The sequence below is a fragment of the Myotis myotis genome, unplaced genomic scaffold (genome assembly GCF_014108235.1).
Source record: "Myotis myotis isolate mMyoMyo1 unplaced genomic scaffold, mMyoMyo1.p scaffold_m19_p_12, whole genome shotgun sequence".
NCBI lineage: Eukaryota > Metazoa > Chordata > Mammalia > Chiroptera > Vespertilionidae > Myotis > Myotis myotis.
Window position 1 is genome coordinate 24,804,929 of NW_023416316.1, and position 13,887 is coordinate 24,818,815.

General features: G+C 40.7%; 1 protein-coding gene across 1 annotated transcript in view; it reads left to right on the forward strand.

The window, feature by feature from the left end:
• GABBR2 (gamma-aminobutyric acid type B receptor subunit 2) overlaps window positions 1-13,887 on the forward strand; it is a 312,749-nt gene that overhangs the window by 173,496 nt on the left and 125,366 nt on the right. The window contains exon 6 of the mRNA XM_036330236.1: window positions 3,324-3,524. Coding sequence (XP_036186129.1) covers window positions 3,324-3,524 — 201 coding nt within the window. The remainder of the gene's footprint in view (window positions 1-3,323; window positions 3,525-13,887) is intronic.

Genomic DNA, 13,887 nt, shown 5'->3' on the forward strand with positions numbered 1-13,887 from the left:
AGGAGGCAACCAATCAATGTGTTTCTCTCCCGTTGATATTTCTCTCTGTCTCTCCCTCTCTCTCTCATTCTTTCTATAATCAATGGAAAAATATTCTCGGGTAAGGATTAAAAAGTAACAACAACAACAAAAAACCAACAACAGCCGAACCGGTTTGGCTCAGTGGATGGAGCGTTGGCCTGCGGACTGAAGGGTCCCAGGTTTGATTCCAGTCAAGGGCATGTACCTTGGTTGTGGGCACATCCCAGTAGGGGGCGTGCAGGAGGCAGCTGATTGATCTCTCTCATTGATGTTTCTAGCTCTCTGTCCCTCTCCCTTCTTCTCTGTGAAAAATCAATAAAATATTAAAAAAAAAACAACAACAAACACCAAAGCCAAATAGAGATCCAGTAGAACAGTCTGTTGATTTTTTTTTTTTTAATGGTAGGAAGGCAGTGTGGTTTTGCAGCATAATAGTCAGCAGACCTAGGTTCTGGGCTGACTTTTCTCCCTGGCTGTGTGACCTTGAGAAAGTGACTTTCTGTCTCTGATTTTTAGTTTCCTCATTTCAAAAATGAGGATAATAAATTCTGCTCTGACCACCTCAAAGGATGAACATGAATGACAAATAAGATGTATGTAAAGCATACAAATGTAAGGGACTTTTTTTAGGATTGGATTTATGCACACCAAACTTTGAGTAAAGATTCAGAGACTGGAGGAGAGAACCAAGATGGCGGCATAGATTAACGCCGGAGTTTGCTGCCTTGAACAACTACTTCAAAAGTGAAACTAAAAAACGGAACGGACATCACCCAGAACCACAGGAAGGCTGGCTGAGTGGAAGTCCTACAACTAGGAGGAAAGAGAAACGCATACGGACACTCAGAGGAGGCGCAGTGCTGAAGTCAAATTCTGAGGTGCGGAGTGCGCGGAGCGGGCTGGCGGCAGAGGGCGCGGTTGGCGTTTTCAATCGGGAGGGAGTCGCAGACTCTGAGCTCCAGATACAGGCGAGTCTTTAGGGACCCAGACTCAAACGGGAGAAGCGGGACTGTCTGGCTTCGGTCAGAGCGAGTGCAGCTTTCTCTCCAAGGTTTGCAGCGGGTGCTGGGACTCGGAGAGGCAGAGCCCCTGGGGACAGGACTGAGAGCCACCATAACTGCTCTCTCCAGCCCACCCTGTTGATCCTGTGCGACCCGCCCCGCCCAAGCCCTGCACACAGGCATTTGCCGGATAGCCTCAGGCAAAGGCTAGATTAGCACCTCCCTAAAGGACAGAAGTTCTCTCACTGCAGACACAGCTGATTCTCATAGCCACTTGACCTGGAGGTCAAACCCTCCCTGGTATTAGCTACAACAATCAAGGTTTAACTATAAGACTGCGCACAAAGACCACTAGGGGGTGCACCAAGGAAGCATAACAAAATGCGGAGACAAAGAAACAGGACAAAATTGTCAATGGAAGATATAGAGTTCAGAACCACACTTTTAAGGTCTCTCAAGAACTGTTTAGAAGCCGCCGATAAACTTAGTGAGATCTACAAGAAAACTAATGAGACCCTCGATGTTATACTGGGGAACCAACTAGAAATTAAGCATACACGGACTGAAATAACGAATATTATACAGACTCCCGACAGCAGACCAGAGGAGCGCAAGAATCAAGTCAATGATTTGAAATGCGAAGAAGCAAAAAACACCCAACCAGAAAAGCAAAATGAAAAAAGAATCCAAAAATGCGAGGATAGTGTAAGGAGCCTCTGGGATAGCTTCAAGCATACCAACATCAGAATTATAGGGGTGCCAGAAGATGAGAGAGAGCAAGATATTGAAAACCTATTTGAAGAAATAATGACAGAAAACTTCCCCCACCTGGTGAAAGAAATGGACTTACAGGTCCAAGAAGCGTGGAGAACCCCAAACAAAAGGAATCCAAAGAGGACCACACCAAGACACATCATAATTAAAATGCCAAGAGCAAAAGATAAAGAGAGAATCTTAAAAACAGCAAGAGAAAGAAACTCAGTTACCTACAAGGGAATACCCATACGACTGTCAGCTGATTTCTCAACAGAAACTTTGCAGGCCAGAAGGGAGTGGCAAGAAATATTCAAAGTGATGAATACCAAGAACCTACAACCAAGATTACTTTATCCAGCAAAGCTATCATTCAGAATTGAAGGTCAGATAAAGAGCTTCACAGATAAGGAAAAGCTAAAGGAGTTCATCACCACTAAACCAGGATTATATGAAATGCTGAAAGGTATCCTTTAAGAAGAGGAAGAGGAAGAAAAAGGTAAAGATACAAATTATGAACAACAAATATGCATCTATCAACAAGTGAATCTAAGAATCAAGTGAATAAATAATCTGATGAACAGAATGAACTGGTGATTATAATAGAATCAGGGACATAGAAAGGGAATGGACTGACTATTCTTGCGGGGGAAAGGGGTGTGGGAGATGCGGGAAGAGACTGGACAAAAATCATGCACCTATGGATGAGGACAGTGGGTGGGGAGTGAGGGCGGAGGGTGGGGCGGGAACTGGGAGGAGGGGAGTTATGGGGGGGGAAAAAGAGGAACAAATGTAATAATCTGAACAATAAAGATTTAATTAAAAAAAAATAATAATAAAAATAAAAATTGTCAAAAAAAAAAAAAAGATTCAGAGACTGCTTAGTTTGCCAAGAGGCATCTTATATAAATTGCACACTTAGACTAAATTTTCCTGGCCCCTTGCAAAATTGCTCCCTCTGGGTTGTGTTTTAAGATTTTGATCTTGGCTTTTAGTAAAGAGCTATACAAAAATAGCCTTATGAAATCTGTTGTAGGGATGCTGTTGATACCATGCTAGCTAATATGAGGCATTTTTTTAGGGTTAATGTCTAGAAAACATTTTGTTTCCCTGAAAAACTGGTCTTTTTTCTCCTTGATGATAAGGAGAGCTATGCAGATAATCTTATTGCCATTTTTTCTTTGACTGCCAGGAAGTTCCTGGTGAAATATACAACTTATTATGCATAGTATTGGAAATTTGGTCAACTTGTCTATGTTCTGTTCTCTTTACCTCCTGTAAACATTTATATTTTTTCAGGTCCTTATGTTTTAATTTTTATTCAGTGTTAATTATACTGTTATACATGTTATCCATAAACTATCTTGGATCCTTTGAGAAATAGCATGTAATAGAAAAATTAACAAATCCTCTGATAAGAGAAGGCCTGAGCCCCTGCCATCTCCCCCTCACCCAACACACACAACATACATACATCTCTCACAGAGCACAAAGCCTTGAACAAATGTTTAATTCTTGGTGCCTTCATGGTCAACCCATCTGTTGCAGGCATATGAGGAGAACATGTACGGCAGCAAATACCAGTGGATCATCCCAGGCTGGTATGAGCCTTTCTGGTGGGAGCAGGTGCATACAGAGGCCAACTCATCCCGTTGTCTCCGAAAGAATCTACTTGCTGCCATGGAGGGCTACATGGGTGTGGACTTTGAACCCCTGAGCTCCAAGCAGATCAAGACCATCTCAGGAAAGGTCAGTGCCTTTGTCTGTCTATCTCAGCCCCCAAATCTCCTTTGATCATTTTATCTGATTATGTTGGCAAAACGTGCCCTTTATTGTGTGTCACTTGACCTCTCTGAGCTTCACATCTATTAAATGGGAATAGCCATCCATCCACTGCATGCCCCGCTAGGAAACTGGGGGCATCAAATAGGGTAAGGGTGTTTTGTAAGCTCATAACACAGTGTACATGTAAGAGGTAGAGTTGTGACTTTTACAGTACCAACTACAAGTGTTGCCTCTGAGACTCTGCTATGGTTTTATCCTGTGCCTGTCAGACCGGGAATATCGTTTCTCAGTCACACTGATGCTCCTGTCAACCCAGAGAAGAAAGACTCTCAAGTAGACTTGGGGAAACATGTGCTGCAGATCAACCAGACTGGTTTGAACCCCAATTTTGCCACTTACCAGCTATGATCTTGAACTTGAGTTCTCTGAGCCACTGTTTCATCTTTTGTATAATAGTAGTAAAAATACCCCCATCTGGGGTTAAAAGGAGGATTGATAGCAGATTGTTTAAGATGGCTAACATGGTGTCTGATACTTCAGTCCTGCCATAACTGGGAGGAGGACCTAGGCAGGGTGCTTAAGTCCTGGGGGCCTCCATATATTCTCACTAGGTGTTCTGAACCCCTGCCTTGCTTGTCCAGTAGGGCTATGAGGGACTCAGGCATTATCAAGAATCTGGTAATGACAGCCCTGGTGAAGATGGTAACACTCATCTCTCAATTTTAACTACCAGCCAAAATTCGATACAGTACACATAATTCTTTTCTGTCTTCTCAGAGCTCAGATCGTTAAATTCTATACTCAACTCCAGAATTCTTACAGACCCTGTTTCATTTAAAAAATAAACTTCATGTAAAGTAAAATATATATGTTTTATTTTTATCCATTATTTAATCTCAATTGGAGCCATTTCTATAAGAATGGTTTATTGATTTGTCAAGAAAATGCCAAATTATTAGGACACGTTTTGTAAACAACTCTTTAGAACATGCTGGCACCTGAGAGACCCTAGAAAAATACTCTGGTTAAGAAAGGTTGAAAGAAATATTTTTATACCAAAATCAATGAGTATATAAAAAGGATTTGAGATGCTGAGTAATGAGTAGAAACAACTCACTATATTTCAGCAAGTGTTATTATTAAAAGTGTCAAAGTTTGTACTTCATTAGAAGATAATTGGTGCAAGGATACCCTATACTTTAATCTAAAAATAGCATAAAATTTGAGGAAAATACAAAAACTAAGGGAAAAAATGCTATGCAGGCAGACAGTATAATAATTAAACGGAGAAACTTGAGGAAGACCAAATGATTACACATGAGTTTGTGAACCTGAGTGGGAGGTGAGGGCCATGGATGCCGGGGGAAGGGCCTCAGCTGTCATCCTCAGGAGCATGGATGTGATCCCAGGCAGGCGAGCCCAGATGTGAGCTGTGCACAGGAATGCATTTTGAGAAGGTAATTTTTTGCAGTGTTCCTCGGAGCAAATATTTTGACTTTATATCAAATCATTTCCCAGGTCAATGACCTCCCTTTTTTATTTCTAATTTAGGAAGAGGGAAGGCTGGTGAGGAGGCTGACCTTACCCCTCTATTGCTATGCCTGTGAATGGGCCACCTTGGAGCTATTCTTGGGCTGTTCATTTCATCCCACAGTGAGGGCAGCCCACTTCCTGGGCCTCCCAGGATGGAACAGTGCCATGGGAGCAGAGGCAGGCTCCCAGCTTGAGGCTGCTTCCAAAATTCCAGGAGGCAAAGTCTTTGAGGCAAGGGGCAGCATTTGTTACATTATCCAGAAGTTACAAGATGATTGAAGTTACACAGGGAGCCTTTTTGCCTCTTAGAATCAGAGGCCTTAGGGATCTCCTAGAGATCATGTAGACCAGCCTCCCATCAGATTTTGAAATCCTTCCAGTACCAAAGGACTCACTATTTCTCCCTTAATGTCCCCTACCGGTCCCTCTGGGCCCACACAGGTCCTTCTGTCAGTGACCACATCCCTGGAAGCATCCCTAGTACAAACTAAACAGCCTGCCCCTCCAGTTGTAACTCTCAGGTTCCATGCCTGGAACTAAGGGCAAAATCTAAGGGAGTGCCAAAAACCTCAGTAATCAAGATAAAAAAAATATGTAATGAAATATTTTTTAAAATTCAAAATTCCATGATGAACAAAATCACAATTTTAATCAAAGAAAAGATTCTCAGGACCAGGATTAGGGTGAGCTACGTGATTTGTCACATGATTGTAGGATTGAATCTTTTCTTTATTTAAAATGTTGATATTTCCATCATAGACTTTTTTTGCATTTGTTTTTATTTATTAAAATATTACTTATCTTGACGACTGAGGGTTTTGGCTCCCTCTTAAATTCTGCACTGGAAGGGAGCACCTCGATCGTCGACCCTCATCCTGGCCCTAAGTCCCTTCCTGAGCTCAGCCATCCTTCATGCTTGCTCTCGTTGAACGCTCTTTCCCCAGGTGAAGGGCCTGGAGTTCATAAAGCATTCCTATTTGTGGTCTGACCACAAGCCAGCTTCCCCAACCCGCCTTCAGAAGTCTATGGTCAAAAGAAGTTCTAGAGAGTTGAGAAATGTTTCTTGAATTTGAATTTGCATCTTACATGACTGCTGGGGATGGTGATCATCAAGGCACAGGCTGTTGGGTTGATGCCTGTATTTTGGGGTCCGTCAGTGTCCCTAAAACAAGCTCGTGTAGAACCAACCATTCCAAGTCAATGGGCTCTTGCCATTCTCACTATTTACATATAGGGACGCTAAAACACAGAAGGGACACCCCCAAGGTCTCTGTAGTAGGTTGAGTAGCGACCCCTAAAAAGATACGTCCAGGGCCTAACCCTTGGAACCTATGAACATGATCTTATTTCTAAAAAAAGGCCTTTGAAGACTTAATTAATTTACCAGTCTTGAGATAAGATTATCCTTGATTACCTGGGTAGGCCCTAAATCCCATCACAAGTGTCCTCATACAAGAAAGGCAGAGGCGATTTGTGACACGGAGAAGGCCACGTGAAGGCAGGGACAGAGACTGAGGTGCTGCATCTGCAAGACAAAGAGCGGCAAGGATTGCTGGCAGGCAGCGGAGCGGAGCGAGGAGAGGGCCAGAACGGATTCCCCCTCGGAGCCTCCGGAGGGAAACAATCCTGCCAACACCTTAGTTTCAGACTTCTGGTTTCCAGAAATGTGAGAGAATAAATTTCTGTTGTTGTAAGCCATCCGGTTTGTAAAAATTTGTTATGGCAGCCCCAGGAGATGGATACAGTCTTCCAGAAGGTTAGGGAGAGATCCAGGACTTTCAGCCAGGACTGCCAGTTTCCCCACACTGTGCACCTTCCTGCCTACCATGCAATCTCTCTAGACTTGTGACACACTTAGAAGCAGAATGCACCTAAATCAGCCTTTCCGTGACATCTCAGCAGGCCTCTGTTAGTAAATGGCACAGTAGGAGCATACGGGTCTGGTCATCAGGAGACCTGGCACAATCCTGGCATTCCCACCAATTAATCCACCACCTCAGCTAGTCACTCTCTCTCTCTCTCTCCCTGTGTCTCAGTATTTTCAACTGAAGATGAGAGATTTGGACCACAGAACTCCTGGTGTCCTTTCCACGATGAGCCCTCTGACTATGTAACTGTGGTATTGGGTAATTACATACAGCAAGATGTATGACACGATTATAATAATACTATAATAATACTAAACTCCGGAATCCCCAGGATAAAGGCGACTCCTTAGAGAGAAAGTCACAGAATCAGGTGGAACAGTTTTCCCTCTTGGAATGCATTCTCTAAGGTTCCCTCTTCCGTACGCTTGTCTCCAGCATCAAGCTGTCCCCAGCTCTCTCATTGGCACCCAGGAGATTTCTGGAAGGAGGAATAATAAGGTCATGGTCTCCCTCCACAGCACATTCATCAGTCCCTTCCTATTGGAATTTCCATTGATGGAGCAAGTACAGTCCTGGCTTCCCTGAGCACATTCAGAGCTCAGTCTTCTGAGCCTCACAATGACAGCTTCTGGGCACTTGGTTTGGCTTTTTCTCCTTGTTGAGGTTCCCCATCACCACTCTACTCTCTCAAAGTGACTCTGTGGACACTGGTAATTTCCAGTGTCAGCTTTCACTTTTCAAAGTCCTGTTAGGTTTGTTTCCATGCTTAGCATTTGCGATTCTGGCCAGGTTTCTCTGGTGATGGTTCAGCCACGCTGATAAGCCATCTTCCCATTACAGTTCCCCTACTGAGACACAGAGCTGGGCCAGGCACCAGATGGAGATGTTCACAGAACCTTGGGCTCAGTGGGGACCTCAGAAGCGGCCCTAACACTCTATCAAAGGCACGGGCTCATTATCTGGAAGAGTTTTGTAATGTTTTCTGGCAAGAACTTCTACAACCATCCTCAACTGCTTAATCAACAGAACTGGAGGAAACACAAATCTAGTTAGTTCTCAACCTAGAGCCAGTGACCGAGGAAATGCTGCACCCATCTCATTGTCATTGCCATGGGAGCTCCGTGACAAAGAACATGAAGTTTCTATGGATGAGATAATACATAAGAAAGTATCTTGCAAAGTGCCAGACACAAAGTAGGTGCTCAACAAATTGTAGTTCTTTTCCTTCTTCAGCACAGAAGCCTCAGGGGTAAGAAAAAGGAGCAGTGAGATGGATGATGTGGCCATAACTCAGTTATGTGAGGTGAGGAACAGCTGAAGGAATTGGGATTACTTTTGATTTTTAAAAATAATTATTTTTACTTAAGTAGAACACCCATATACCCACCACCCACGTAAAAAAAAAAAAAAAAAGAAAGAAAAGAAAATTACTAGCAATCCAAAAGCCATCCTCATGCCCTGTCCCATTCAATGTCTACAGCCTAAAGCAGTGATGGCGAACCTATGACATGCGTGTCAGAGGTGACACGCGAACTCATTTTTTTGGTTGATTTTTCTTTGTTAAATGGCATTTAAATATATAAAATAAATATCAAAAATATAAATCTTTGTTTTACTATGGTTGCTAATATCAAAAAATTTCTATATGTGACACGGCACCAGAGTTAAGTTAGGGTTTTTCAAAATGCTGACACGCCGAGCTCAAAAGGTTCGCCATCACTGGCCTAAAGTAACCATTCTTCTGATTTCTATCACTCTACAGATGCCTGTTTTTTAATATTAAATAAATGAAATTATACAGTATATACGCTTTGGGACCTTGCCTCTTTCACATGACATTATGTTGGTAAGGTTAATTTATGCTGTCCCATGTAGACATTTTTTTATTTTCACTGCTATGTAGTATTCTACTATTTGACTATACACAATTTAAGATGACATTTGGGTGTTTGGTTTTTGGCTATTAGGAATAGTGTTGCTTTGAATATTATTATACATCTCTTGGTGAATACTTCGAAATCCCTTTTTTATAATAAGTGTTCTGATATGTCCAGTTACGTTTTTAGTCTTCATATTTAGGGTAGATTCCTCTTGCTGGTACTTATTCTACCTCACTCTTAAATGGCTTCCATCTTCTGTTTTTCCCACATTTTTTCAATCTACTTTTATTTGCCACAAGCTTTGCACCAGGACATGAGTGGAGCAAAAGCCTAAGTGAATGCAGTGCTGGAATTTGTTAATTTTTCTCTTTACTCACAGTGATTTTGCAGTTTGGGTATTTCCCATCTCCAATTTTGGTGAGGGTGTGATCTTGTATAGAATTTTTGCCACTATAAAGCCATTTTGTTTTCTTTGGGAGTGGCTAAATTAATACACAGCTTGCATTGTCTTCAACTGCCTAGAAGTCCTCTAAATGGTATTTTTTAATGAACAGATATTCTTTATTGTAACTAAGCCTGCCCCAAGGTTATGAAGATATTTCCCTCTCTTGTCTTTTAGAAGTGTTATTACCTTTCACACTTAGATCTATAGCCAATCTGGAGTTGATTTTGTGTATGGAGTGAGGTAAGGATCAATATTCCTTTTCTTCCTTTATTTTTCATACGGATAGCTAATTGATTCATTATCAGTTATTGAAAAGTCCATCTTTTCCCACATTGTGCTGCAATATTACCTTTATAATAAGTCAAATGCCTGCATATATCTGTTTCTGTTTCTAAACTTTCTTTACTCTTGCATTTGTTTGTGTATTTTTTTTCACCAAAACACCTTTGCCTCAATTACTATAGCTTTATAATGTCTTGATAACTTAATAAGGCCTCTCTCTCCTTTCATAGTTGTTCTTAGCTATTTCATCCCTTTGAATTTTTGTATACAGTTCTGAATCAGGTTATCTGTTTTCACACACATACGCAGAAACCTGCTCTGGTATTTTTAATTGGAATTTTATTGAATCTGTAGATCAGTTTAAGGAAAACTGACATCTTAATATATATAGGGTCTTCCAATCCACAAATTTTGTACAGCCCTGCATTTGCTTAGATCTTTAATTTCTCTCAAAAATGTTTTATAATTTTCTTTGTAGAATTCTTGCACATATTCTGTTTTGATTTATTTCTAGGTAGTTGATGTATTTTGGTGAATATATGTTCAAATTACTATCAAGTACATACTTAGGGGTGAAATTTCTGAGTCATAAACTCTGCTTATGTCAGCTTTAGTAGGCATTGCCAAACAGATTTCTTAAGTGGTTGAACCAATTTACATTCCCACCAGCAGTGATTGAGAGTTCCAGTTGGTTCACATGCTCACCAACATTTGGTATTATCAGCTTTTTAATTTTAGCCAATCGAGTGGGTGAATATTGGTATCTCATTTTAGTTTTAATTTACATTTCCCTGATGACCAAAGAATTTGGACATGTTTTTATATTTTTATTGGTCATTTTGATATCCTCTTTTATAAACTGCCTATTCAAGTCTTTTGCCCATTTTTCCACTTGGAGTCTCTGCCTATTATCTATTTGTAAAAATTGTTTTTATATTCTGGATATGAATTCTTGTATGGGTATATATATTACTTATATCTTCTCCCATTCTGTATTTTATCTTTTCACTCTCTTAGTGATATATTTTGATGAACACAAATTCTTAATCTTAATGTCATCCAGTTTATTAGTCTTCTTTACGATTAGTATGTTTGTGTCCTATTTAGGTGTCTTTGCCAACCCAAGCTCATGGAAATATTTTCCTATCTTGTCTTTTAGAAGTTGTGAAAGCTTTACCTTTCACATTTAGATATAGAATTCACATGGATTAATTTTATGTATGTTCTGAGGTAAGATTAATTTTTTTCAATATGGATAACCATTTGGTTTGGGACCACTTATCCACCCCACCTCCTATGCTACAGCATCAACTTGTCATAAATTGAATGATTGTATGCTCTGTCCCTGGACTTTCTGTTCTCTTCCACTGGTCTATTTGCCTGCCCTTTAACCAGTACCACACTGTCTTGATAATCAAAGCTTTATAAGACCTGATACCTAGTAGTGTAAATCCATCATCTTTGTTGTTATTCTTTAATATTTTCTTAGATGTTCTTGTCCCTGATGATGTAATTTTTCACTGAGATCTATTCACCATTTTTCATTACTTTTCATTCCTCCCTGCATTTCTGTTCTCCTGTTTATGATAAATTTCTTTCTGAGTAAAGAACTCTTCTTGGTCTTTTTTACTATGGATTTGCTGAAGACAACTTCAGTTTCTGGTTGTCTGAAATTTTCTTTCTCTGATCTTTAATTTTGAGAGATACATTAACTAGGTGTAGAATTCTAGATGATCTATTATTTTCTTTTAGCACTTTAGGATGTTAGTTCATTGTCTTCTGGCTTCCATTGTTTCTATTAAGTCAGTTATTGTTGCTTCCTTTTCTGGCTGCTTTTAAGATTTTTGTTTTTGCTTTGGTCTTCAGCAACTTTACAACGTTTTGTTGAAGTGAGGGTTTTTGTTTGTGTGTTTATCTTGATTGGAATTCATAGAGATTTATAGAACTTCATGAATCTGTGGGTTGATGTGTATTGGAGGAAATTAAAGGATAATGTCCCTTTAAATATTGCTCCTGCCTATTCTATCTTTCCTCACATGCCAGGACACCAATTGTGCATACTTCATACATCGCTTATGTTCATTTCTTATTTTGGGGGCTTCCATCTGAGTATTTACTAATCTTTTTTTCTAGTTTACTAACCGATTTTCTGCTGTGTCTAATATGCTGCTTCATCCATTTATTGAGTTCTTAATTTTAATTATATACTAGTGGCCCAAGTGCACGAAATTCGTGCAAGAGTAGGCCTTCCTTCCCTGGGCTGCTGGCACCGGCTTCCCTCTGGCACCCAGGACCTGGGCTTTCCTCTGGCCCCAGGACCCAGGCTTCCCTTGCAGCCCTGGCTTCATCTGGTAGGTTGTCAGGAAGGACATCCATCCTAATTAGCATATTGTGCTTTTATTATTATAGATTTATTTTTAGAATTTCCACTTTACTTTCTTTTTCTTTCATAGCTCCCAGCTTTCTGGTGATATTCTGTATCTCTTAATCTATTTTTTGAACATACAAATCTTGCTACTTTAAAGTCCATGGCTAATAATGTCAAGATTTGGATTACCTGTGGGTCTATTTCTAGATCCTACTTTTCTTCTTTCCCAAATTTCTTAACTTCTTTTTTTCATAATGGGTCTCATCTCCTAGTATACATGGTAAGTTTGATTAACTAATTGACCTGGATATGAAAATCTGTAGAGGCTACAGATGGTGTTATCTTTCTCCAGAGAAGACTTCTTTCTCTTAAAGCAGGCTGCTAGGATAGGGGCAAATCACTTTAATCCAATCAGGAATTGAGATTGAATTTCATTTTTGTAAGGCGTGCTTGCTCTATTTTGGTTTGCCCTTATTTCTGGTATTTGTATTTCAGGTTTCTCACATGAAATCCTGGGTGTTTACTGGCCCTGGATTCCAACTTTTGCCTTCCTGGTACTATGAGACTCCAAACACTTCTGCTTATTTGCTTAGCTCCTAAGCACCACTTTTTGCTTGGCTTCTCAGTCTATGGCCAAATAATTCAAGTGCAAATGCCCATCTGAATACCAGGCTCACTTTTTTGTGTTTCCTTTTTCTCCAAGGCCTTGGCACTACAAGCCTGCTGCTCTGATATCCCTAAACCACAGGGTTTCTTTTGTTTTCCCTCCCCTAAGGAACTGCTGAAAACGCTTACCCAATGCGTTCTGTGTCTGCATCTAGCCTTACAAATCATCAAATGCTTCAAGGGAAAACAGCAAAGAATGCCGGGGACTCTTCTCAGTGCATTTCTCCTCTCTCCTGAATCTTGGCTCCTCAAGTCCTGGGATGTCCTGGTTGCTTTCTGGTGCCTTTGAATATCTCTTTTTATATTTCATTCTGCTTTTCTGAACTTTCTTCCTAAGAGCTTTGGTCTGCATGAGCTATTTCATCCTAGGGTAGAAGTCTGAACTGGGACTATTTCACTTAAAAGGAGGAGAAGAGCCCAGTGGGGATGGGGTAAGCATGTCACTGTCTTCAGCTCTTTGGGGCGCTGTAAGAGGGCGCAGGCATTTACTGTGGCTTCACAGGAGGATGTAGCATGCTGAATGTAAGTTGCAGGGAGATAGATGAAAACTCTGCATCTGGAAGTATGGTTCCATAGACATAGGCGTTCCCTCAGTGGAGGCTCTGCCGGAGAGGGAGTGAGCTTCCCACACTGGAAGAGTCTCAGAAGGAGCTCAGCAAACAGCTGGAAGTTGCTGTTGAAAAGATCCAATAATCAATTTATGGGAGAGACTTAACCAGTGGTAACTGATTTGTGTATAATTGAAATCTTGAAAGATTTTTAAGATATAGATGCCTAAGTTATCTCACAGAAATACTGAATAAAATGCAGAGCCCTGGCATCTGCAATTTTGTCAGGCTCCCAAGTGATGTACACACTGAAGTATAGGAACCAGTAGACTAAATATCCACAAGTGTACCTTCCAAATGAGATTCTGTGACTCCAACATCTTATAAGGAATTCAAGGGAGAAACTCTGCCAGTTGGAGATGTGTCCTTCCCTTCAGTCCTTGAGGCCCCCTCCTCCGAAAGCAAGACTCCCCTAGGTTCTGTTGGAATGACAGACCCATAAGGCTTAGTCACACTGTGGGGTTAGCAAGCCTGTGTGGGCTAGCCTGGGAACCTAACCACTATTTATAACATAGTTTCTGTGGGAAACTATGTCCAAGTTCCAACAACTGCCTTTCAAAAATATGCTGGAGCACAACCTGTCAGTAATTGGGAAAACCTATATATAAAATTATTTTCTCAGAGCTTTTAGCATCTCATACACTTGACCTCAGATAATGAGTAATTAATCAGCTTTC